Source organism: Erigeron canadensis, chromosome 4 (genome assembly GCF_010389155.1).
Source record: "Erigeron canadensis isolate Cc75 chromosome 4, C_canadensis_v1, whole genome shotgun sequence".
In the NCBI taxonomy this organism is placed as follows: domain Eukaryota; kingdom Viridiplantae; phylum Streptophyta; class Magnoliopsida; order Asterales; family Asteraceae; genus Erigeron; species Erigeron canadensis.
This window is the reverse complement of record NC_057764.1, coordinates 23,387,813-23,414,696: the sequence shown is the minus strand read 5'-3', so window position 1 is coordinate 23,414,696 and position 26,884 is coordinate 23,387,813. Positions and strand designations below refer to the sequence as shown.

Genomic DNA, 26,884 nt, shown 5'->3' with positions numbered 1-26,884 from the left:
AATGTCTCCATAACAACCATGTCCATCAATGACCGTCACACGTGTATTCACATAATGAAATACATATCAAGGTATTTAGAATACGCAAGTAAGCAAGAACAAGTAATAATGATATCAGCGAGTATCCTAACAAGTCCTATGTTTTCACGCATGCACACATTGTCCCCCAATTGTTCTCTTGTCCTCCATAATGTCATCACCCAAGACACTCAACTGCCCAATCAAGTCATGTCATCAATCAAGAAAATCAAGCGTATGCACAATTGAACTATGTCATAAATCAAGACAAACATATAATTGCACACTCAAACAAGTCAACTCACAACAGTTGTACACTTTTCAGCCCGAATCTCAATTGAGTAGGGAACTATGAAACTCACCTTGATCGGAAAAGAGATTTAAGGTTGAGTTATAAACGTCCAATCGTCCCGCGTTCATAACCTATTAATGTACATATCATGTTTACAAATCAAGACTTTACATATGGTTTTTAACTAGTTCATCTAGGTTTTGATTTTGTTCATCTTGGTTCTGATTTGTTCATCTTGGTTCTAATTTGTTCATCTTGGTTGTCACTAGTTCATTTTGGTTATGATTAGTTCATCTTGGTTGTGACTAGTTCATCTTGGTTATGATTAATTCATCTTGGTTCTAGACTGTACTTAACGGTCGTTAAAAACTAACGGATCTTGGTTCTAATTTGTTCATCTTGGTTCTAATTTGTTCATCTTGGTTCTAAATTGTTGTCAGAATTAGTCCTCAAACTAACGACCGTTAAAACCTACACCCATTTCGACCCAATATGCACCCAAGCTTCATTTTGACCTCAAAATCAATTAGGAGACATTTCCAAACTCTTTTCCAAGCATAAATGAACATAACCCACAATGCAAACTCGATCTATAACATCTAATCTTGTCCAAATCCATTCTTGACCCAAATAAAAACCCTAGGAAACCCTAATTCAACTCAAAAATCATTTTGACCATTTTGGAAGCGAATAATCATGTTACCAACACATTTTGGAGAAAAACCCATCATAAAAAACTCTTTCATTTTGGACAAGATTAATAACATTAAATGATGATTTTGAGCTAGAATTTACTTACCAAATCTTCCACCTAAGATTCAAATCCGAAAATTTGTTAGATGAGTAGTTCTTGTACTTGAAATTGCCCAAAATTTTGATATGATATGAAGATGATGATATAAATGATAACTCTGACATAGATCTTGCTTGAAACAATTATTTTGATGTAAGAATTTTAGAGAGAGAGTGAATGTAAGTGTGTGTGCATGTGTGTTCTTACAAGAGAATAGAGAGAGAAAGAGATAAGGAAAGTGAAATGGATGGGTGGTGAGGAAAGGATAAGGTGGGGTTTTGTTGGGTGGGTCATAAGTTGGGTATAACCCATGGAGGATCCATATCATGTTTCCTAGCTAATTTAGATATCATCTAAAATATAATAGTCAATTAGTACAAAGAATGATCTCGACTAGCACATTAGTTTCAAATAAATGATAAATGACCTTTTTGAACACATTGAACCCAATTAAACCACAAATTGCACTTGAACATATATTGATTAACTAAATACTTAGTCAAAATGTACACGAAGTCAAAGAGTCAAGAATCATGATGGTTACAGTATTCAATTAAGCTATTTATTAAATGAAAATAAATAAAATTAATGACTCTTTATGTCACATTTATATAAAAGTTTAAGGACCAAAAGTGTAATTGATTAATTCTTTGATTATTGATGATGTCATCAATATAATCTAATGGTGGAAATTAAGATATCAAATTCCATCAATGGTCCATATTTTTCAAATTTGGAATTAAAGGTTTTGTTTTAATATATATATTAAAGATAGTGCGATCATTTCCCCTTGATAACAAACTTATCTTAAACGTTATTTACATTGTCATGTCATAACATCATACTAAGGTCATTCTAACATCTAAACCTTTTATAATATGTATTTCATACATAGGGGCGGAGCCAGGAATTCTGATTGACGGGGCCAGGTGACGAAAGCTATTTTCTTAATGTTTATAACTGAGTTGGTTTTTGGTGGTAGAATGTGGACTTTTTTATTGGTAGATATCAAACTTAAAAGCATCTATCTTCTATATTTCAAACTAAGTTACCTCTCTTATAAACAAAACATAAGTTAAAGAGTCAAATTATAATTTTTTCTGTACTATTAAATTGAAAAGAAAGGAAACCCTTATCTGCATCAATCTCATCTTCCACCCCTAAAATCCCAATCTCCGTCTTCCACCACCAAACCCCCTATTCTCTCTTAATCTACAATTATATAAAAATTTCTATGTAGATCCTCCCTACATTATGCTCTAAAGAATGATATGACCGTGTAAAACTAATGCATCTGAAATACTTATACGTTGACTTTCCTAACTTGATGACCGGAAACCTGCAACTTCCGGCCAAAATATTTGTAGCTCCCAGCCATAGACGAATTCTATAGAGGAAAATATGACGGGTTGGCGGGGACCATGCACCCCCTAGCCCCCCACTAGCTCCGCCCCTGTTCATACACTCATACTATTGAATTGTGATATTCGTTTATCACATAGTTCTAATTCAAAATTATTGTAAAAACTTATTACAATTGTACTTTGGTCTACTTTAATCGAGAACACTTTACAATCGGCCTTATTTCTCTTTTATGGTCTGGGAAACAGCCACCAGGTCTCGTGGGTATACGTATTTTCACAGGATGTCACCCTTTTGTGTCTATATTCATGTCGCCACCTGACTTATATACATTAAAATTTTGTAAAAGTGCAAAATGAAATTGTCGTTACATCAAGAAACAAGCTCAATTAACTCTACAAAAAATTTAAAAGAAAAAGGAAATAAGTGACAAATTTACACTTTACATGTCATTTAAATGGCACATTTTGCCATTTTAACTTAAAAATAAGCAGCGAGCAAGATAAGTACGAGTACATATATAAACGAGCAATCTCAAAAGACCACAAAAACACTGTTAAATTCAGTGTTTTGACTTTTGCCACCTTTATCGATCAAACATTGTGATTTCTGTGGCCAAATCTGTCATTTTTATATCCAATTTTTGCCTCCAATCAACTAAGTTATCTTTACAAGACAAAACCCAACCACATTCTAGCACTTGATAACCCACATTTTATAATGCCAGTTACCGTCTATCATAATCACAAGTGTAAGTATAACCAAATAAGATGGCATGTCAATAAGGCACAGTGGCAGTCAGAGTCCGATGCCTAGGATCTGTAAGAGTCGTTTGCACGTTCACAAAACCAGCATCCTCGACAGCTTTTTCCAAATCGAGCAAGTAGTATTCGTCCAAAAAAGGCTCTGTGCTTTTCATTAACGTAAAAAGAACAGGCGAGAGTTCCTAATAGCATATCAGATATTTAGATCGAGTTAAAGAAATCGTTATTCTTTTTTAGGTGTTGCAGATCATGAGATTAAAAGGCCTAATCAGCACATGCAATTATAATTAATGAGGGTGATGAAGTAAATGCTTTACCTGAAGTCTCTTAGACTTGGGCTGCAAAAGATTACATATTGAAATGTTAGTCTTTGAATACACAGAAGGTCACAAGAACACTAAGATGAGTAAATAGGTGAATTACCGAGTTATCAGTTATAGCAAAGGTTCCTCCAGGACGAAGCAGCCGAAATGCTTCTTTTACCAAATTTTTAATAGCCCTTGCTGGGCATTCATGAAGCTGCAAAGTGTCATGAATAAGATGTTTTGTATTGAAGTCTATAGGAGTATTCATCAGTTCTGTAACCATTTCATAAAACGGTAACAAAGTTTTCAAAAGTTTGTTAAGGTAGCCAGATGGCTAACCAAACTTTCCAACATCTGAATTCGGTTATTCAAATATATTTTGCCACCTAATTCTACTATGCATGTCTAAATGTTGAAATATTATATCTAGTTTTACTATAGCCATGCAAAATATCCAATCAAACGTAGTTTAAATTTGCTCTATCTTTGCAATTTCTTACCATAAAGAACACATACCACGTAAGCAATTGAAACCATGTCGAATGATTTTGATTCCAAGCCTGTATCTTCACCATTCGCATGTATCCACTGGAATTTGCTAGATGTTTGAGGACTTTTTTTTTCCTTGTATTTAGCTACTGCTAGGAAGTATGGTGATAAATCTAGACCCTGTAGAAACAACAGAAACAATACTCACCGTTGTGATCTGCAAATCTAGAGATCACAATATTGACCCATTACATATAAATGGGTCAATTCAGCTTATGTTTCGTCTTAAATGAGTTAAAATCAAATTAACTAATAATATGTAGAAAAGGGTGAAATTGGTCAAATGGGCTGCAAGTGTCCCAAACTGTACTCTTAATTAAGCTTCTTAAACCATTGTATTCAAAAGTACATTACTATTGAACAAATATATTTTACAATACTTGACACATTCAGATGCCTGACCTGAGCCGTTTTGACTTTTGAGCCTTACTAAATACCTTTTTTCTATTCATTACCCGAATTGCCCATTTTATCACCTCTACTTTGCATGGACCCCCTGGATTAGTTTGACGAAAAATTCAAGATCATACATTTATTCAACAACTATAAAAGAAGAGGGGTAATGTTGATTTTGGGGTCGGAGAATGAGAAGCTTTTACTTACGGTAAGTTTAGCATTAGGAAATTTATCAGCAAGATATCTTGTGCTTACACCCACAGAGCAACCAATATCAAGGATGTCCCTAATTTCTAAGTTTCCAGAATACTGTTGATGATGTTGCTCCATAGCATTGAGCCAATTTCCACGAATTATTTCCATTGCTTCATTGATTGAAGACGCATCAGGTAGTGCCCGTTTTGCAATTGACAAAGTTGCAGCCTCAGCTTCTGCAGCAGCCTAAATTGCAACATAAGGGTCTTGTTAGTCAAAGTAGATAGTTAAAGATAGATTTATCTTTCCTTTTCCACAATCTTGTAATAATTAGAATTAAACCCTGAAAAACTCTTGGTTACATGAGTATTCCACAAAAATATTTTTATTAATTTGCAAAAGAACTTGTTTAAAACAGGCCAATAGTCAGAATGCTAAAATCTTATTTCAACATTGAGAAGATTTTTTTAGGCTGTAAAAGTTGCAGATTTACGAAATAATGTTTACCAGCCAAGACAGATTGCCTTCATCATATGCATGGAAAGGATTGAGATAATCTGTTTGAAAAGAGCAACCGTTATATATATAATGTCGTGGTTGACATATTAATAAGATATAGTCATTAAAACAATTCAACCCTCCCACAGGTTCAGGATGACACAGTTACTTCTGAATGTGTTAATTACTTTATCATGGTTTTATTTTATCGAAATCAAGTCAAACAAAACAGGTCTCAAGGTGAAGAGGTCAAATAGGTCAAATGGGTCGAAATTTATACAAATTTAACGCCTACAACCTCCAAAGATCTAGATTGAACTTGTAATATTATTCTTTTTGTAATCATAGGCAACATATTACTCGTATTATGTATAAGGTACTAAAATAATGATGAGGACTCAATGATATACCATACTCTTCTGTAAAAGTTCAGTAAATTACAACCTCAACTGTATCATAGTTCTTCCAAAAATCAAAAAGTAGTACCACTAATACACAGATAGAACAATATTCAGGAAATGAGAAAGAAACTTACAGTCAGGGTATACTATAGACGGATTCAAAGTGGTCTCCATTTCCTTGTAAACATCCGATTCCAAAATTTCCTTTGTCATAAGACGCCATGGTACATCGTTTTTCTCAGCCGTACTATTACAAACGAAAAAAAAAAACAAAAATCTGTTTAGCAAATGATTTTCTATTCACAAACATACTAAGTATCACTGGCGTCTTAGAGGGTATTTAAAAAGTGCAACCAAACATGTTCAGTGTCCCAGCAAACAAATTTTATCTCAGATTCTCATCTACCAGTTCAATCAACAAAAATGAGTAGTATTCTCCATGTGATTAATAAAATGACTATTGACTAGTATTTCAAATTTTATTCCACTGTAGCATGAAATTTATAGTCCATAACTCCATATCCAACTTTTGTGTATCTAATATTATTTTTAATGGCTAAACGTTACTCCATTTCGACTTCATACTCCTAAACTACCCATATTGGCTTTGTGGTATCAAATCTAAGAAAAACGTTTAATGTGCCTAAATAGTAAGCCTAAAGGTGTGCCTAACAATGGTGGGGATTAAGAAGGAGAAAATGCGTAATACATATGTCAACAAATGAATGGAGTAGGCATATATCATTACTCCATCTAATCTAATAATTGTATATGCTAGGTAACGTTTTTGATGATGTCACAACTTGTATAGATGTAACATCAACAATAGAAACAACAATGCCTAGTCCTGAATATATTGCCGATACATGCAATCTAAAAGTCGTGGGAAATCTAATTTCGATACACTTTTATTAATAAAAAAATCCACACAATAATAACAAGAAATAAATGTAAACAGAACAGAGAGAGTAAAAAAAGCAAACCTGATGAGGACCTGTCTGGCGCCAAATTTCATCAAAGAATACAAAGGTTTGAAAGAAATAAGAGAAGCAACAAGGCGAGAAAGAGGGGTTTCACCAGCCCAGTTTGGTCTTTCGAGTTTTCCTTCTTCATATGACACTGTCATCATTCTTACTCTCATCATCATGTTGGGCTTTCTTCTACTTTTTTGTTGGATTATGGTTGAGCTGTGAAAATGACAATAATAATGGCTGCCATAATTTGATGATATCGATGATGATGGGAACACACTGATAGCCATTAATTGGATGTATGCCCAGATTGTTTGGAGTTTAATGGTTATTATTGTTTTAGGAAGATGATGCTTTGTGTAAATTCTCTATATCTTTGTGTTATCTTGTTCATCCATTCAGGAATTGACATGTCAGCTTTAAGTTGACATTACATTTTTATTAGCATATTTTTTGATACGTAAAAGTCAAAATCAAAGTTTTAAATACCGGTATTTTGGTCCTACCGATGGGGTATCTGGTACCGGTATATCACTGGCACGGTAATTCAAATTTTTTTTTTTTTTTTATAGAAATCCTATAAAACTTGTTACAATTTAACGAAAATAGTCAAATTACAAGTACAATTTACTCAAAAATAATATCAAATAAGTATTTCATAACAAAATATAAGTTTTAAAGTTTACAAATAACAAAACATAACATTAAAGTATCAAAAAATAATTTTCAAAAAAAATCAAAATAATACCGGTAATACCGGAAAATATCGGAAATACCGGTCGGTATTGAATAGTGAAAATATCGGACAAAATACTGGGATAGTTGTACCGGGGTAATACCCGGTATCTAGTATTCCTGGTAATACCGGCCGGTACATACCGGTATTTAAAACACTGATCAAAATAGTCATGTTAAACCGTCAAAGGCTCAAAGCCAAGTGTTAAAGGAGTCGTTTTCCTGTTTGATATATGTATTAATCGCCTCGTATCAAACTTGTTAAACACGATAAAATACGATTTGCAAGCTCTAATAAAAGGTTATTATAACACCCGAAATTTTTGAGAACCTTTTTTATTAAAATAATATATTCATGTTCCTCTATAAACTATATATATATATATATATATAAACTATATATATATAGACTTTCCTTATTTTGAGAACCATTTTTTTTGTAAGAACCATGAGAACTCTTAAATAATATATTTGTTCACATGTTTTTTTTGTTCATTCACATGTGAAATGATATAAAAAAGTATGTTGTAAAAGAAACTTTTTTTAAAAACTTTCAAAATAGCCTTTTGTGAACTTGTGAATGAATATGTTCACGTTTTCGTTCACATGTTAACAAATGAGTATATATGAGGTTTTGAAAAAACTTTCTTCTACAACATGTATTTTTATAACATTTCACATGTGAATGAACAAAAAAAAACATGTGATCCAATACAAAATTTAAAAGTTTTCAAAGTTCTTACAAAAAAATGGGTTCTCAAAATAAGGTTCCCCATATATATATATATATATATGCAAATGGAAAAGAGAATTAAATAATGCATACTATCTAAGCTTATATATAAACCCTCACATATTAAATATCTAAATTTTTTTTGTATAATATATAAATAATTGGGTCTCATATAATATTGGACAAACATATATTTCATCGCATGTACAAAATATAGACACATATGGTATACCGTATATGCCCATAAATAAATAGTTTATAATTCTAAAAAAATATTAAAACAAAAACATAATTAATTTTTCAAATGACTCATAAATGACAGAAGACTTTAATAATTCAAACACATTATATATATATTAGCACGTTACCCACGCAATGCGGCGATGATTGTAGCGGCGATGATGTAATGTTTGGGGCGATTATTGTTGGTAATTGATGAAAAAGTAATTGGTGTAAATGGTTAATGGAGATATTTTAAAAGATAAATGTTGATATTGTGTCCATGGGATTTAGCCCAACTGGACATTTAATGCTCCTTATGTCTTTCAGCAAAATGTTGGTCACAGGTTCGAAACCTTTGAAAGACATATTGGGAAGTCCTTGCCAATGAGGTGGCCTTGCCAATGAGGTGGGCCATGAGAGTTCACTCTAGCATTTAGCTGGTTTCCTCCAAAACGGTAGTGGGACTTCCACCGCCAGTCATGCCCTCGGATTGACTGTGTTGATTACGTGGTCGATCTCTACCGGACGATGAAGAGGCATATCGCTGTCACCATTGCTGTTCAAAAAAAAAATTTGATATTGTAATTTAATTATTAATGTTAAAGGAAATGTAAGTAAAAATATTTCAAAATGTGCTAAGTGAATATATTACATATTTTTAACACTTCCAAAAATAAAGTGTTATTTTCTTTATAATATACTCATAGTATAGATGACCACAATACATATTAAACATAAATCATAAAATGATGCTTTTAAGACAAAATCTACGTAATACAATACATATTAAACATAAATCATAAAATGATGCTTTTAAGACAAAATCTACGTAATACGAGTATATGAAGAGCCATAAATTTTTGGGACCACTCCCGCAAAGCTAACGAGATAACTACCATCCTTCTACAAACTACGAATTTTTATTCGACATGCTCTTTTTCATGACTACTTAGAACCACTATAATTGGTCAACAACTAAACGGCGGTAAAGCAAAACTTAATGAGTACAAACATATATAGAAGGGAAAATGATTCGTACTCCAGACTTTATCTAAGCTTAAGTATTGTCATTTTAAAAAAAGTTATAAATTAAACCTTTGAATTTGATAAACATACGTAGCCTCCTGAATTTTACATAACCTCCCCCTAAATTTTACATAATCCTCCCTGCTTTACTTAAGATAAGTACTGCATACTTTACCAAACATTTCCCCTATATAAAACTATATTATATATTCCTGGTCATCTCAATCATTTCATCATTAATTTAGCCATATGGATACATTAAGCGTGCCACAAGTAACATTGGATCCTCACCCGATACCATGATTGGTCACTCAACATGCTACAAGTAAGCGAAGTAACATCAGATTGTCATCCAGCTACCGTAGTCTAATCACAATCATATCTATCAATCAATCACGAGTTAACATGGACTGTTTCCAAACCATGTTAACCCCACAATATGCAACATACATAGGTACTCACTTTGCCCACAAAATGCAAAATTTCATAATCACGAACTGTTAACCTATTGTGTTTGCCTAATAATCAACATTTCATCTTCATTTCAGTATTCCCATTCAATATTACATGTGTATATACACATACATTTACTCAACAACAATATAACTATATTGTCGTATTGATAATTCATTTTGTGTTTTAATCAGGACCAACATTGTTGATGACTTTTGTGTTAAACATGTTGACATCATTAGACGTCATCAACAACAAAATACTACGGTTGTTGTCGATGAAACTTGTCTGCCCACCTTTTTTATACATCTTCGCTTTATGTATCATAGTAGTCAGTTAGCCAATAATATTTGTTAAAAGTCAAAAATAAAGTAAATTTGGAGAATAAAAAATAGCAGATGACCAAATATAAATGCAAGGAATCACCAAGTGTTTCAGAGAAACAACAATATTAGTCATGATCTATGCTTCAACTTTTCATTATAACCAAGCAGCAATACAGAAAAGAAGATTTTAAGCAAAAATAGCCTTGAAATTCATGTCATACTTACAAAATGTTGTTGGATCCCTTTTTAACCACTAGTCTTCCAAAGTATCAGATAGAACTGATCGAAAGAGATTCAAATTTTAAAGTATCAATTGGATCCCTTTTAACCACACTCTGGATCATCCCCACAGCAACTGTCTGCCTGTTGTCCCTCAGAAGAAACCGACCCAATGGAGGATACTCCCCAGAGAAAGTCTCAGCCACTATCGGCTTTATTGGAACCATCTCCATCATTCCAGAGTCACCATTTTTCAAGAACTTAGGTTCACGCTGCAAGAACTTAGGTTCACGCTGCAGCTCCCGCACCTCAAAAGACCTCCTGTCAATCTTGTTTAATAGTTCAGCAAACCGAACAAGAGTGTGAGAAGTATGGCAATAAAGCATTGGTGTATACCCTCTTCTAATTTGACCCAGGTGGTTCAAGACAATGACACGAGAAATAAAACTAGCAGCACCCTTTGCAGGGTCATCCAATGAGTTTGAAGCAACATACCCACGTTTAAGCTCCTTCACACCAACATTCTCAACATTGAAACCGACACAGTCACCTAGCGATGCCTGAAGCAGTGTTTTGTTGTGCATTTCCACATATTTGACTTCAGCTGTCAAACTAACTGGGCCAAAAATGACCGCCATACCTGGCTTGATCACACCAGTTTCAACACGTTCCACTGTCACAGTTCCAATTCCACCAATCTTGTAGACATCATGAAGGGGAAGGCGTAGAGGTTTGTCAGATGGTCTTTTTGGCTCATTCACTTGATCAATGTCTTCAAGAAGAGTGGGACCCGTGTACCAGGGAAGGTTAGGAGACCTCTCAGTCATGTTATCGCCCTCAAAACCAAAAATTGGGATACATGGGACTTTATCAGGGTTGTATCCGGCTGTCCTCAAATAGCATTTCAATTCATTGACAATTCCTTCATACCTAATTTTCAAGTACTTGGTTTCAGTAGCATCTAGGGGTGAGTACGGTTCGGTTTGGTTCAGTTTTTGACTAAAACCGAAATTGAACCGTTATAATTCGGTTTTTGAAAAATAAAACCATTGGGTTTCGGTTTTTCGGTTTAGGTCTATTTCGGTTCGGTTTTAGTCGGTTTTTAACCACTTGTGATTTGGGTCAAATTGAGCTTCAAAAGTTTATAAGTTTATACCTTATAATTACACCTTAATTAACTTCAACAACTTTTCAAAACAATATTAGTAACAATAACATTACAACAATGACAACAAATCTATAAAAGTAAGTTGTACAAACTTCAAACAAATTTTATATATAACTATTTATATCTTTTACGCGTTGTTTAATTATACAATTATTAAAACAAATTAATATTGTTGTGTATTTTCATTTAAAACATATAAATGATATTATTATATACACCTAAAAATGCAAATATAATAACATATTTATCAAAAATTAATAATAAAATGATATAAATATAAAATAAAATAAAAATATATATTTTTGGTTCGGTTTGGTTTTTATGGTTCGGTTTTTCATTAAAAACCAAAACCGAACCACAACTTTTGGTTTTAGAAAACCAAAACCAATGGTTTTTTGTTTTTTCAGTTTTCGGTTTTCATGATTTTTTCGGTTTTCGGTTCGGTTTTTGCTACTAGCATCCATCTGCAAAACAACAAATAACAGAGCTGTAGTTAATATTAAAGAAATAAGCTTCAAATCTGCAATGATCATCAATAGCATAAAAGAAAACAAAACAAGTACCTTGTTAAGGCAGCAAATCATTTGCTTGACACCAAGTGTGAATGCAATCAAAGCGTGTTCACGAGTCTGTCCACGGGAAATTCCATATTCAAAAGAAAGATCGGTGGAGTCAATGATGAGAAGGGCAGAGTCAGCCTGAGAGGTTCCAGTGATCATGTTCTTAATATAGTCAAGGTGCCCAGGAGCATCCATGATAGTGCAGATATAGCGAATGGTCTCAAATTTTGACAAAGAAATGTCAATAGTGATCCCACGTTTACGCTCTTCCGGGAGCTTGTCCAACACCCAAGCATATTTGAAAGAACGCTCATGCCTCGACATCATTTGTTCTATTTTAGTAGAGCCCCCTTTTTTTTTCTTTGTTTGTCCATCCCAGGAGCCTCTTTCTCATACCTTTCAATCACAGACTTATCGATTTCACCTAACTTGTACAGGAAGTGACCTGTGGTAAGTGTGGTTGTTGACTTCCCAGAATTGTAGTGTCCAATCACCACAATGTTGATACGAGCCTTTTCTTTATTTTCCATGTTAACTAACGTTATGATCACAGCTAGATATCAGATAAACTTCGTGTAATACAAGATAAAAACAACACACAATTATGTCGTCAATGGCACATAGACACGTTAAAGTCCTTACTTTCAAATCATCTTTTGAGATTTAAAAAAAGGACAAAATGCTTTATAAGATAGTATAGATAGAAAGAGTTGGTGTATCTGGATTAATGAAACCGACCGAAATTAGTTTACAAAATTTTTTTTGGTTTTCTATATAAAATTGACTAATTTATCCATTATTTGTGACTTTTGTGTAGTAAAACCAAAAAGACTAGTTTGTCTTATTTATTGATGGAATTATGCTTTATGGATGCGGAGACTAGTAGTGAGATTGAAAGGTTTGGGTTAAAATTGAAAATTAAATCCAAGCTTTTGATTTTGAAAACTAGAAATTGTTAGGAGTTGGTTTTTACTTTTTAATCGATATGCTTTTTGATTGGGTTTGAGTTTGGTTCAGCTCTTGTACTGATATTTTTTTTTTTACATTTTTTGTTTATCTCTAAAGATATATATAAACGAGAAACCTTAATTTATAATTGGAGAAGTATGAATCCTTAGATGAAGTTAACTTTTAATTAGAGTCATTAGATCAAATGATGATGTCATATACCTTATTTAACTTTTTTAAATTTATTATTATTTCCTTATTTAAGTTTGTAGACATTATTAATTAATGTTTTTAATGATATAATTATGAAAACTTATATTTTTATATTTTATATCATTTTTTATCTTTAAAATTAATTTTATTCTTTTTACAATAAAATTTTCTTTTTTTAATGTAACACGTTTTTATCAAATTATATTTTTGTATAGTTATTATGTCATATAACGAATAAAATTTGTTATAAGAATTTTTTTATATAGGATTTTTATCATATAACGTTTTTATTAAATAAGTATTTTAAAAACCGGACCGGATGTCAAACCGTCCTTCTTAATAAAGAACTAAAACCAAATATGGAGTACTAAGTTATCACAATTATATATCAAAAAAGTAATTGTATGAAAATTGCAATGATAATATGCATAATTTTAAGTTAGATTAACACAACATGTAATATATAAATTGATAATTAGATTGCTTAGTAATTTTAGTGTAAAACTAAATTATTCGAATAAAACGTTAAAGCACAAGTACAATGATAATGCAGACATATCCGGATGAATGAAAGACATTCAAAGAAACGAAAACCTTACTTAGCGAGACCTCTAATAGATGATGTATCCATTTTTAACTCTCTTGTCACTGTTATCCGGAGTCTAAACAACCACTAATGTAACTTCATGTTTTTTAGTTGTTTAATTCTAACCTTGTTAAATATTTGTCAACTTATGATATTATAAAAAATTAACATGTCATTAATTATATATATTTTCCGCGTATTACGCGGGTAATAATCTAGTTAAGCTATAAAGTAAAAAGTGGATTGTTAAAAAAAAGGCTTAAAAAGTATTAGTTATAACGAGAGAAAGGTACTCATGCATTTGTGGAGGTGATTGAGGTGGCAACGTTGGTGGTGATGTAATGGCGGCAGTGACGGGTGGTGGTGGGGAGCGATGGTAGCGATGGTGGTGGAGGCAGAGATTGGTGGTGGTGTCGGTGGAGCCGGTGAATGGTGGAAGTTTTTGATGTAATGTGACTATGATGTTTGATACATCATGTAATAAAATGGGTACATCGTTAAAATATAAATCATTTTTAAAACGAGAAAGTACCAGCGCGTTGCGGCGGTTTGATAATGGGAGTGATAGCTCATAAAATGTGATAGGTCATAGAAGGTGATAGGTCATAGAGTGTGATACTCGAATGCCTTAGCCGTAAGGGCTCCGTCCTCGGATTTAAAAATTCATCGAAAGTATATGGAATGACATCTCTAATGAAAGAGCATGAAATTTTAAGAACACTCATATAATTTTTATAATTTATCGATGTACGGTTTTTGAGATAAAGATTTTGAATGGATTAGAGTAATAAAATGATTTATGAAGGAGGAAAAAAAATGAATGCTTGAGATTTGAGAAGAGAGATGAAAATGACTGGCTGAAAAGTTGTATAAATTTGGCGAGAATAAATGTTTTATATCATTAGAAGATAAAGTACCCGCGTGTTGCGACGGTGAGATGGTGAGAGTGATAAGTCATATAGTGTAATAGGTCATATAGTGTGATAGCCAAATGCCTTAGCCATACGGGCTCCGCCCTCGAATCTAAGAATTCGTCGAAAGTATGACGAATGACCTCTCTAATGAAAAAGCATGAAATTTTAAGAACATTCATATAATTTTTATAATTTATAGATGTACGGCTTTTGAGATAAAAGATTTTGAATAAATTGGAGAAATAAAATTATTTATGGAAGAGAGAAAAAAATATGAGTAGTTGAGATTTGAGGAGGAGCAAATAGATGAAAATGAATGATTGAGATTTTCTCTAAGGTAATATAGTTGAAAAGTTAAAAAAATTTGGCGGGAACAAATGCTTTATAATGTAGTAGAGATTGAAATTTAAATTTAATGTTGAAAAGTAAATTTGCTTTATAATATATTATAGATAAGTTCAATGTTAAAATGTTGAATGTTGAAAAATAGATTTGCTTTATAATATGGTATATATTGAAAGTAAATTTATTTTAACATTGAATTTAAATTGAAAGTTGAAAGTTGTATAATATAATAATGCGATTAGTATTTCAAAATGTAAACACTGTATGAATTGTTATATTATTTATAGAACTTTCATATCCCGTGCATTGTATGTATCCGAGTATATGTGGCAATCACATACACTGCCACTTGTTAGTTTTTATTTGGTCGAATACATACAATGGACATGATTTGAAAGTTCATTACGTACAATGCATAGGATCAAAGTTTGATACACACTATGACAATTCGTGTAAAGTTGTTTTCCATTTTGAATTACTAATCCTATAATAATATAGATATAGATTCCATAAATAAAAGTAAACTAAAACAAAACCCGGGTAAACCGAGAAGAGGACCCCTTAGGGGGGAGTGGTGGACCACTCCCTCAAAGTTTACCGTTAATCAAAACCTTCCAACTCAATTTTCCTCAATCTTTCCCAAATCACTGGCGTCACTTTCTTCCAACTTCCCTCAATCTCCACCTCATCATTTCTTTTTAATTTATTTTTAGTACTATTTTCCAAACTATAAAATCTAAACACACACACACACACACATATATGTATATATAAAGGGGGAGAGAATATGAGGCTCTTAGGCATCTAAGTTAGGTGACCCCCTACCCACCTTATTTTTTAAACCATAAAAACATGAGGGGGGATGGCAAAAAAAAACCCAACCCGAAGGGAAAACCCGATACCCGACGAGAATACCCGATACCCGAACCCGTTTGGGGCAGGGAGTGGGGCATGTCCACCCCGACCCAATATCAATAAACTATATATATATATATACACACACACACACACTTATAAGTGATTACTTTTGAATTTATATTTCATCTTTATAGTTACAATGTTTCACACTTATAACAACTAATTTGTATCTACATTCCACACTTGCATATCCATTTTTCAAAACATCAAGAGCATGTAATATCATTTCTCAAATTAAACAAGATTTTGGTAATTATTATTGAAAAAATAACTATTCTTATGGGGTCGGGTTTTGGGCTTTGGTGCATTATTTTACCCTCGACGGGGTCCCCGATAGGTATCGGGTCGGGTTCAGGTCGCATATTCCTTATCGGGTTCGGGTTTGACACTACCCGCCTCGAAGCCGACCCATTGCCATTTCTACCTAAACATTTATTCAAAATATTAAAAAATTAGTATGTGAGGGATTTTCCACCTAATTTGAATGCATAACAACCTAATACTCACTTTTTACATATATAAATACAATCAATAATAGGGATTGAAATGTGAATAACAAAAAACAAAAATATCTGGAAAAATAGAACAGATCGAAGGCTGCTCACTCCTTCTTCATTCATATACATACATATATACATATATCTAATACTATCTTATAAAGTATTTTGTCAATTTTTTTATAAAAAAAATGATTTGAAATACCCAAAATATCCCTATCTTTATTCACTAATTTAAACATCTCTACCGAATATATCTATAATAACCTTAAATCTCAACTACTCATTTATTTCTCTCTACTCAAATCTCAACCACTTATTTTTTTTTTCTCATCTATAAATCATTTTATTGCTCTAATTTATTCAAAATCTTTTATATAAAAGGGGGAAGGGAATATGAGGCTGTTAGGCACCTAAGTTGGGTGAAAAACTCCTCATATACTTTTTTTAACCATAAAAATTGTGAAGGCAAACATTTATTCAAAATATTAAAATATTGAGATGTGAGAATTTTTCACCCAAGTTGGATGCATAGTAACTTTACTTATTAACCGCCCATGGATCATAATTAAAAAAAAAAAGAAAAAGAAATTATCCAACCAATCAATCCCCTCCACTTTCTCTCCTCACTCCTTTCCCCCACGCGGTGAACTTTGCCGATTCTCCTCTTCTCTCTCCATCGGGGAACCGCCGGCGACGGTGTAGCCACGCGGGCCCGCTAGCGGCAAACACTTTTACCGATTCCACTCCCTCCCCTGTTACATGCTTCCTTTGAATTTGAAAAAGAAACCCTAGGAAATTCTTCCGAAATGTCAGACCACATACCATTTGAAATCCAAGCACAAATCATGAAGAGGCTTCCTGCCAAAAAATTGATTCAGTCCAAAATGGTTTCAAAACAATGGAAGTCGCTCATCGAAAGCTCCCGGTTTATGACCGCTTACAACCTCTCAAAAACCGGACCAAGTCATCTATTCATAAGGTACGATAAACAACATAGATCCGACAAACAACATGTTTCTGTTCTTGATGATAACAAGACTTTTCCACAGCACAGGTTTGTTCACTCTCTTCCTGATTCCCTGAAACCACTTTACAACAGAATCGATGATCCTAGAATAGTCGGTAGTTCTCACGGCTTGTTTTGCCTTTACGGCGACTCAACGGCTGGTACTTTTACTGTTATTTGGAATCCGTCGATTAACAAATGTATTGCTGTTGATATGGGTATGCATTTTGATGGTACGAGTAAAATTGGATTTGGGGTTCGTCCCGACACTCTTGACCCTATGATTGTTAAGATTGATGATGATGAACATACAGTTGAGGTATTTAGATTAAGTACGGGGGTTTGGACTAATAGACGTATCGATTTGCCTCGTGAATCAATTGCCTTTACAATTCATCAGGTTGATGTCAATGGGTTTATTTATTGGAGTGTTTTTGATATGGTTGCGTGTCACTTATTCATTGTTTCATTTGATATGAAAAGTGATAAGTTTTCGGAAGTCAACCTCCCTAAGTGCTTTACATCTACGGATAAACATTTTTCCATTTCTAAGCTAAGGGAGTCACTTGTTGTGCTTGAAGACTGTGAAGAGGCCGAGACCCAGAAAAACGTTTGTGCCATATGGATGATGTTGGAGGATGGTGCTGAAAAATCGTTTACAAAGCTATACACTATTAGCACACAAGATACATTATTCCGTGTACTAGGGTTTAGGAAAAGTGGCAAACCTATCGTGGGAACAAGAATAGTGGATGATGAACGTGGAATGGGAGTGTTGCTTTCGGTTTATGACCCACACTCCAGAAACATCGATGGCCTTGCAACTCACAGACTATCTACTTACACGACATTGTTTGTGAGCTCCTACACGGAAACTCTACTTCTTCTTGACCACCCGAACAAGCCTATTCCATATCAAAGTCAAACTATTCATTGAGTTGTGGTTGTCAATCAGGTGCTTTAGTTTTACTTATCGAGTTAGACGTTTCCTTGAAATCTTTGATCCATCTGTTCATCTAACAAAAACTCATTAGAATTTTAGAGATCAGTTTTTTTGTATTCTGTTTGATGCTTCTTTTTTCTTATCAACGAGCTTTTATATGGCCTAATTTTGTACGTCCACATATCTCTTGCTATGCAAATTGTCTTTAACTTCCTGCTTCGGGTATATTTGTAGATTCTCATTAGGGGGATGTCATATGCTTGTCTATCAATTTCGCTTTGCACATATTCTTAATTGAGTGGTATATCGCAACTATACATATAACAACAAACATACAAACAGAAGTCCCTATTTGTATTACTTAAATTGTTTATTTGTCTATTGACGTTACTATAAGGATGGATTATATTGCTTCACTGTTTATATTCCTATTGACATTACTATTAGTTAATTAGATGTGGCAAAACGGGTGGGTCGGATTGAGTAACAAGTCAAAACCGGTTTGGGATGAAGTGGGCCTAGGTCTTCTTAAACTGTTGGGATGGAGTTGGTCAACTGGGTTGGCGCTTGCACAAGCAGCTCTAAAATCATGTTGAGTTTAATAAATGGAAATGGCGCTTAAATGCTTAAATGCCTCTAAAACTGGGTGGATTGGGAATTGGCAGCTTAAATGCTTTGAATCTAGCGCTATTATATCATCTCAACTTTTCATGGCCGTGATACATTTGTTACCGGCGTGGCAAAAGGGTTGGGGAGTTTGGGTTCTAATTTGCTCAGCCATTAACATGATGCACTAGGAAACCGACATTTCTTCTTTCATATTAAAGAGATCGGTTTGTGATGGTAGATAAACAAAATTTTGGGTTGATGATTGGCTTCCTAATGGCCCTTCAAAGGAGAGATATAGTCGATTATGTGCATTGGAAAATGACAAAGAATGTGTTGTGGCGGATTGTCGAAATAGAACAGATTGGAAATGGGTTAGAATAGGACTATTAGGGGAGGCATTGAAGAAGCTCAGTTGGATGCATTGTATCGAGAACTTCAATTCTTTTAAGCGGGTGAAGGCAAGGCTTCCTGGTCATGGAACTTCCTTGAAAAGGGTAGGTTTTCTTTAAAAAATTCGAGGGTATCGATAATGCTACTCTCTCGTCTAACTTGATCCCAACAGCATGGAACAAACTCGCCCGAAGAAGGTGAATGTCTTTGTATGGCGATTCTTTCGTGACAAATTGCCTACTATAGCCAACTTACTTCTTCGTCGACTTCAATCTCCTTCCCTTGATTCTACTCTATGTGCAGTTGGCCATACAATACACCTGTTTGGGACTTGTAACTTCAATAATGAGGTTCGTATGTTATTGTCAACTTGGTTACAACTTCATATTCCAGTTTGAGGGAGAAGCGGCAGTTTCGACTAATTCATGTACAAATGGGTCAACTTGGGCCATGTTACGGGTTCAAGTTATATAATTTAAAGAGTATTTTTATGGAAATAATTTATATTTTGTTGTATATCTTTACACACTTGGTACTAACAAAAAGTGTAATTTTTTTGGAAAAAGCATTTCATGACAATACAACGTGCTTTACAGTTGCAAAAAGGTTTCTACTTTACTCTGAACTCCTTTATTTGACACCCATGTTGATACCTTCATTCTTAAGAATGATGTTACCAGCAGAGTCCATGTGCCTAAATTTTTTTTAGAAAAGGGATGAAAATACTGGCATTCCTGAAATTGAATAAATTTGGATCTCATTTTAACAATTTTACTTCTGTTTAGGAGAGGAGCAATTGTCACTATGTTTGTTGTTTCTTATGCTCTCACATCATTTCTCTCTGGTTATGTGAGTGGTGGCATGTATTCTCACAATGGCGGTAAGCCGGTAAGAATCCTAGCTAATAGTTCACGGTTGTATCTTTCTTATGAAGTCCCTGTTATTTACTTGTATGCCCTTTAATTCATTTTATTAATAAACATACTCCACGGAATTGTTAGCCATTTGAGTATATATTTTTTTTACAGGGAAACATTGGAGAAAGTGCCTGATTCTCACTGCATCTCTTTTCCCATTTTTGTGCTTTGGAATTGGCTTTGTTCTGAATACCATCGCGATATTCAGTGGTTCTCTAGCAGCAATTCCATTTGGCACAATGGTGATAGTTCTCTTATATATGGGGTGATATTCAATGGTTTCTTTCCCCCTTAACCCTTGTTGCATGAAGACCATTGCTTGCCCTATTCCTGAGAAGAAGTGGTATCTTACACCATCTGTGGTCTTGATAATGGGAGGACTACTACCTTTTGGTATTAAGATGTACTTAGTCCTCATCCTTCTAGAATGACAAGGTATTCTTCATAATGCGATTTGCTTTAGCTTGCTACCCTAAACTTTATGTGAAAAGTGAGTTTAGTTCCTACAAAGATCGTACCTTAAAATGAACATTTTATCTAAGTTTGAATCTCCCAATATGACAAACGCTTCTTAGTGTCTTCTTAGTTTAGGAAGTCCAGTTCTCTGATAATCTATTCCTAAATTTTTTTTGTCAGGTATTGAAAGAGGCATGGACAGACTTAATGCACGACCCCATCTCCACCATATAACGATAGAATTTAATGTTGTAGTTATAGAAGGAGTCGAGGACTCGGGGCTACAGGTTTATCTTTACATTCCATGTCCAATAACTATGAGTTTTATATGAAATTCTTTACATGACATTATTTTCCTAATATCTTGTGTGTTCAGATGATTACTTGCTCTACAAACCTTATGATCTTGAGTTAACCGTAATAGAATTATAGTATTTGTTTTGAGATATTCCTTCTATTCACAAACATTTTCTTCATAAAAAAAATGGTGTACAAGATTGCACACTGAATATTAAAGTTGATGCTCAATCTGAAGCATTTTCTTACTTTGTTACAGAATGGTAGCACCATTTGAGTAACAGTAAGAATCCTACGAGTATTTCATAAAGACCAGAAAACAACTCTATGGCGGCGGCACTTCTAGCCTTAAACATTAATTTACATTATTGTTATAACAATTCTTGTGGGTCGGTGGCATCTCACAAAACACTGTAGCAGTCTGCTACAGTACTTTATTTTATTCAATTTTTTTTCTTTTATGCTGTAAACGTTCTGCTTCTAAATCCAGATCCATCTCTTTATCTTCTTACTTTCCCACCTCCTCTATCTTCTCTTTAGGTTTTCCACGACATCCATATCCAGCTCACCACTCTCAACTATCAATCCATCCATCCTCACCAACAAAACCTGTTCTCGTGGGTGACCAAGCGTGACGGTGGTGTTGTTACCGAAGGGGAGTAACGGCAGCGAAGGTAATTGTTGGGGTAGTTAAATCCGGCAGAAAAATGCTACTGCTATGGATTCTTGATAGGTACGTTTACATTCCTTTATATTGACTTTAATTATCATAGATTAATGATGCTATTCAATATACTTCTTCTTAAAGCAGAAAACACGTTGTTGCCCACGAGTCTCTCTTTAGTTTATCCCTTCCCCCCTTCTTCTTTATCTTCTTATTTCGTGAAAGAAAAATATGATACGGTGTGATGGTCATAGAGTTTCAATTGTGGAATCGAAGAAGATTAGGTATGTCTATAATTATTCTTACTCTTATTTTAGTGTTTTTAATGTGAATCCTATATTAGATGTTTTTTCTTTCTTTTTGGGTTACTCAGAACTTTTGATTTTTGGTAAAGAGCTAAATGTGTCACGAAACCATCTTTTAGTTAACACGAAGCGAAAAGGGAAGTACGATGCTTATAATGGGCAGAATTTACGCTAGGTCGGTATTTCAGTGAGAAGTTGGGGTTGTTTGGGATTGCTGTCGCTTTATATCATTCTTGGAAAAAGCAGTATTTTCCAAAGTAGGTAACCACTTTAATCTGAATAAGTTATATCAAGACACTTCTTAACTCATTTGAGGTAGGCTATTGCTAATTGCTAGGTGCCTAGGTTCTCATCAAGAATAGGCGGATAAACATTTATCCAAACACTAACCTTTGCTTCTGAAAATCGTAATAAGTTGTTTTGAACTTTATATAAGCAGTCATCAAATTGATGCATTTGCGGCATTTGGGGTTTAATCTTTGTGAAAGTCAGAAACTAACTGATCTTAGTATAATCCTTATCTCTTTCTGCATCAAAGATCGATGTCTTTTTTTCACCATCAATAGATTGATCATAAATTCGTAATATTTTATTTATATATTTGTTACAGACCTATAAGGATGTCAGACACGAAAAAATACTAATAACTTGACTAGACTTGCTAATAGAGGTAAACTTGACCCAACTTACAAATCAATTGTTAGTTCCCACTTTTTTATTTTATCAAGTTGTTGCTTGATGAAGTGCTGCTTTTGAGCATGGATTATCCAGCCCTAGCTACAAGTTTCTTTCAAGATTTTAGGATAGTTTGATGTTGCCAATTAAAGGGTCCATAAATGTGGTAGTCATTGCTTTGAGTTGGTTTTTTGCTAGCCAACATGAGCCCTAATTTTCCATCAGAGATTAAAGCATTTGAATATATATGATTTGATTACATACAAACCATAAGCAAAGTAGCTAATTACAAAAATTATAAGGACGGGTCATGTGACTCCATCTGTATACATTACCCAATTCGCAGAAAGACTACATTTGAAATGGCATGAGAGCTAGAATGAGAGAACGTTGACAGTGCCTTTTGTTTGATATATTCTGTTTATTTTCTTAGCGTATCAGAATGTCAATATTTACCATACCTGGTTTGTCATGTATGCACGTGCTTATTCTTATAAAAAAGTTGTAAAAAATAGTTTTGTTATTGTAGTATATACCATCAGAAAATTTTGGGTCGTGTACTAAACACGTTACTGCTATGTGAAATTAACTATTTGATAAGAAAAATGTGAATGTATAAAATGTTGGAAAACCGATAGGATCATTACATCCTTGGTTAACGACTGAATGGGTTGAGAGTGTAGCTGTGCAGAGGTATTTTGTTCTGTCATGCTTACCTGAAACTTTCAGAGGTGGCACTTTCAACCCATTCACTTATTAAAGGGTTGATTGCGGTTGAATATTATTAATAAATTCGTTTGGTAAAATGATTAACGTTTCAAACCGGTGAAGAGTTACCCAAATCTTTTAATTAGTCATTACCTCTATCTTAGCTAAATTAGTACTAATATATCTTCTGTTAAGTACCTTTTTTGCGAATGATGATTTTTCTTTGCTATGACTGAATGCAATAAGTATGCAGACCAAAACATAAATATTTGCAATCTTCTTGGGACAATCCAAATTGAAATCTGTCGTGATGTCTTTGTGGCACATGAAAGATATAACGCTAGACGAGTGTTGTTTCACTTATTATTCTGTGAATGAGCTGCCTTTATGAAATGGATAATCATTTACAAGTTTAAATCACTATCCAACACGCCCGGCCTAGCCACCTACATCATGTGTTTGTCATTCACTAACAAAGACTGATTTTGTTCTCTGTTTTCATTGCAGATTATCTTGGTGGCAGATTATCTAGGTGTTCAAGACTGTTGGCTCAATGAAGTTATAGTAGGACTAATTAAAAGCTCTATAAGCACTCAAAACAAGATCCTTAAGATCTTATTATTAACAGGCAGTCTGTAGCTTTGATGCAGAATAGGAATTATCATTTGCTCTAATATACACAATATTATCCTGTACTAACAATGTAATAGATAATGCTTTTAATCAAGTTTTTTTCATGGCTGCGAAGCGCGGGAAGTTTACTAGCTTGGTATAATTTACTAGGAAATATACAAGTATAAAGTCTAACATAGTATATTTTGTAGATGTGACAAATTGGGTGGGTGGGAACAAGTAAAGTTTATTGATGGAATTAAGCTTTATGGATACGGAGACTAGTAGTGAGATTGAAAGGTTTGGGTTAAAATTTAAATTTAAATCGAAGGTTTTGGTAATTGTTAGGAATAGATTTTTACTTTTTAATCGATTTGCTTTTTGATTGGGTTTGAGTTTGGTTCAGCTCTTGTATTAATATATTTATTTTTACACTTTTTGTTTATTAAGCTATAAAGTAAAAAGTGGATTGTTAAAAAAAGTATTATAAAGGAACTAAAATATACAACTAATTTATATTAACTACATGTATTTTTTAGGTGTTGAAATTGGAATAATCTTTTGACAAACTGAATCGATTCTGTTATCTTTTTTCATCTAAAACATATAATTTTTAAAATTACATCAAAATCAGAATTTGTAAGCATAGAGGATGACGTCAAATAGTCTTATGATTTCGGATCGTAAACTTAATTTTCTAAAGTTTTCATGATTTTAATAGGAGTTGAAGAATTAAGAAAGAAAAAAAGACAATTTTATTAATGAGAAAAACGATCAATCAAATAATGATATAATATGTTTTGTATTTATAAGTTAAGAGTTAGAGTTTAATCCTAAGTGTAATAAGAATGTTGAATCTATACACAATTAAAAAAGTTAATTTAATAAAATAAATAAATTAAAAAGACATTTGTTGATCAAAGATCACGTCATATGTCATTTTAAAAACATTTCAATCATGTTTTTGTTTATTGACAAATGATTTATATTAATCCATATCTAGCTTATTTTTCCTGTTAAAGAAGCAAAAGTTGGCTCTGGCTTGATACGGATTCAGAAGCAACCCAAAGTGGCTAGGTCCAAGAAGACTTTATGAAGATCCGATCCAACCATTTTCGAGAGTTATTTCATTTGTGTTTATCTTTCCTTTTCTTAGTCCTATCTTTATTTTTTCTTTAATTATTATCACACATCATCTTTTCTTATTTTTCTATTTAAGACTGTAAAATCGCTTGGTTGGATTGTTGAATAAGAAATCTTTATTTTTTTCAACTATCGTTGTGTTATTTTCTTCTCCTTTTGGTCGGCCGAAGGCAGGGCCGGCTTAACGTTTTTGGTGGCCTTAGGCTAAACTAATTTCAGAGGCCTTTTTAACAGTTTCTAGCAAAAAAAACCTTGTTTGGGCTTAGGATGATATACAACATAAATCAAATATCAAAGACCAACATTTTTTAAGAATTGTTGAATTATGTTCTCTGAGTTACACAAAAGTTGTAAAATACATATTTGAACAGTAGTAAGTGACTTGCATTTCTAAGAATTGTAATTAGATTATTAGACTCACAAACCGAGATACATGCCAAACTAATTCACATGTTCTATCTTTGTTGTCATGTTGTTTCATCACTGGAAGAAAAAAAATTTAAGAAAAAATACATTAGTAAAGTGATTAAAACTATCCTTAATAACTACTACTTCTTTACAACACAAATTATTCATAGAAAATCAATAAACTCATTAAAATAATAGATATATATAAAGTTCAAAATTATGATTAAGTTGGTAATAAAATAAATTCTACTAACCTTTGAATGAGATATAATTAAGGTTAAATAAATAAATAAGTGATTATAAAGCTCCGTTAATTTATTTGTAAATGAAATCATAGAGTAGCATGTATAATGTGTAAGTGGGAGAGGTTCGAGGTTCTTTCCAGTACATCATAACACATACTTAAAATGTTTATGGTAAAGGAAAAGCAAAGCTAGTTAATAAAAAGCCCAAAAACTGAAACAAAAATTGGCGGCCTTAGGTGGCTGCCTAACCCAAATAGCTTATTGAGCCGGTTCTGGCCGAAGGAGGTCTCTTTGCTAGAGGATTTTCCAGCATCTTTCCGCTCGTATACAAAATCCGTATCATGGCAAACTAAATGCAAGTAGATCATCAATTGAGGTGAAAAAAAACCAAACTTGTTTATGTTACCTGGCCATTTGACCTACTGAGGTGAAAAAAACACGAATCGACTCATTATATGGGTTGATGTTGCCAAAAGTGGTATATAATATAATTGCATGAAGATAAAAACATACCAAAGTGATCGTAGAGCATCTTCCAAGGTAATATATAGAGCTAATGTCTGAAAACTGTGAATTGATCAATTTACTGGTATATAGAGATTATGTGGACATGGTACGTAGGACTAAAAGTTGCTTCAAAGCTCAATATATGTCATGAAGTAAATTTAACAATATATACCTGGATACAGAAGCTCGTTTAGGCAAGTGTTCTAGCAATATACCCTTTAAAGAAGTAAATTTTATAGACAATATTAAAAATCATTCGTTGAGAGTAGAGATGGAGATGGAGATTTAAACGCATTTTTATAGATCAAAAAAAGCTAGCTAGTTATAAAAACAAGTGAAATAGAAATTAATATTAATACTAGTTTAAAAAACATATAAGTCGTTCAACCCACTTGTCATAAACCATTTTTTTAGTTCTCACGATTTAGTTATTATTTTAGTTTTCGCTACTAGATTTTAGCCCGTGTATATCCACGAAATATAAAAGTGATCATCTTATATTATTTTATGAATAAAAAGAATAAATATAAACTTTGTAAAAGATTTTATAAGTTAAAAAACCAAAAAATGACTTTTGATTTCTTTTCTT

At 33.2% G+C, this 26,884-nt stretch overlaps 3 protein-coding genes and 1 long non-coding RNA gene across 7 annotated transcripts; 2 read left to right on the top strand and 2 right to left on the bottom strand.

Annotated features, from left to right (window-relative positions):
• Window positions 1-2,850: 2,850 nt before the first annotated feature.
• On the bottom strand, window positions 2,851-6,908 carry LOC122595837. Its single transcript, XM_043768293.1, has 8 exons — window positions 6,557-6,908; window positions 5,708-5,820; window positions 5,182-5,231; window positions 4,687-4,920; window positions 4,051-4,203; window positions 3,653-3,748; window positions 3,547-3,567; window positions 2,851-3,411 (listed from the first exon to the last, which is right to left on the bottom strand). The coding sequence occupies exons 1-8, from the start codon at window positions 6,832-6,834 to the stop codon at window positions 3,244-3,246; spliced, it is 1,113 nt and encodes a 370-aa protein (XP_043624228.1). The 5' UTR covers window positions 6,835-6,908; the 3' UTR covers window positions 2,851-3,243.
• A 3,400-nt stretch (window positions 6,909-10,308) lies between these two features.
• LOC122597189 (elongation factor 1-alpha-like) lies at window positions 10,309-12,516 on the bottom strand. The gene is made up of 4 exons (XM_043769819.1): window positions 12,354-12,516; window positions 11,990-12,297; window positions 11,881-11,890; window positions 10,309-11,219 (listed from the first exon to the last, which is right to left on the bottom strand). The coding sequence occupies exons 1-4, from the start codon at window positions 12,514-12,516 to the stop codon at window positions 10,309-10,311; spliced, it is 1,392 nt and encodes a 463-aa protein (XP_043625754.1).
• A 4,481-nt stretch (window positions 12,517-16,997) lies between these two features.
• Window positions 16,998-18,531, top strand: LOC122598188 (putative F-box protein At1g32420). The gene is made up of 2 exons (XM_043770791.1): window positions 16,998-17,389; window positions 17,465-18,531. Exons 1-2 carry the CDS (start codon window positions 17,217-17,219, stop codon window positions 18,351-18,353), a joined length of 1,062 nt encoding a protein of 353 aa, XP_043626726.1. The 5' UTR covers window positions 16,998-17,216; the 3' UTR covers window positions 18,354-18,531.
• Window positions 18,532-19,519: 988 nt separating this feature from the next.
• LOC122595621 lies at window positions 19,520-24,127 on the top strand. 4 transcript variants are annotated; one of them, XR_006323242.1, is made up of 9 exons: window positions 19,520-19,708; window positions 20,144-20,246; window positions 20,387-20,710; window positions 20,912-21,018; window positions 21,569-21,761; window positions 21,840-21,976; window positions 22,117-22,254; window positions 22,608-22,667; window positions 23,888-24,127. It is a non-coding gene; the product is annotated as an uncharacterized LOC122595621 (long non-coding RNA). The 4 variants fall into 4 exon arrangements; XR_006323240.1 differs by lacking the exon at window positions 22,608-22,667 and having other exon boundaries at window positions 19,540-19,708; window positions 22,117-22,258; XR_006323241.1 differs by lacking the exon at window positions 22,608-22,667 and having other exon boundaries at window positions 19,540-19,708; window positions 22,066-22,254.
• The last annotated feature ends 2,757 nt before the right edge of the window (window positions 24,128-26,884 follow it).

Excerpts from the sequence above, each read along its gene's own strand:
- LOC122595837 (XM_043768293.1), bottom strand. The coding sequence starts at position 6,834 with ATGGCTATCAGTGTGTTCCCATCATCATCGATATCATCAAATTATGGC. Across the intron at positions 3,568-3,652 it reads TTGCTATAACTGATAACTCG|CCCAAGTCTAAGAGACTTCA; the intron begins GTAATTCACCTA and ends AATCTTTTGCAG. Across the intron at positions 3,412-3,546 it reads CCAAGTCTAAGAGACTTCAG|GAACTCTCGCCTGTTCTTTT; the intron begins GTAAAGCATTTA and ends ATATGCTATTAG.
- LOC122597189 (XM_043769819.1), bottom strand. The coding sequence starts at position 12,516 with ATGGAAAATAAAGAAAAGGCTCGTATCAACATTGTGGTGATTGGACAC. Across the intron at positions 12,298-12,353 it reads AGAGGCTCCTGGGATGGACA|AGCGTTCTTTCAAATATGCT; the intron begins AACAAAGAAAAA and ends TGTCGAGGCATG.
- LOC122598188 (XM_043770791.1), top strand. The coding sequence starts at position 17,217 with ATGTCAGACCACATACCATTTGAAATCCAAGCACAAATCATGAAGAGG. Across the intron at positions 17,390-17,464 it reads CCAAGTCATCTATTCATAAG|GTTTGTTCACTCTCTTCCTG; the intron begins GTACGATAAACA and ends TCCACAGCACAG.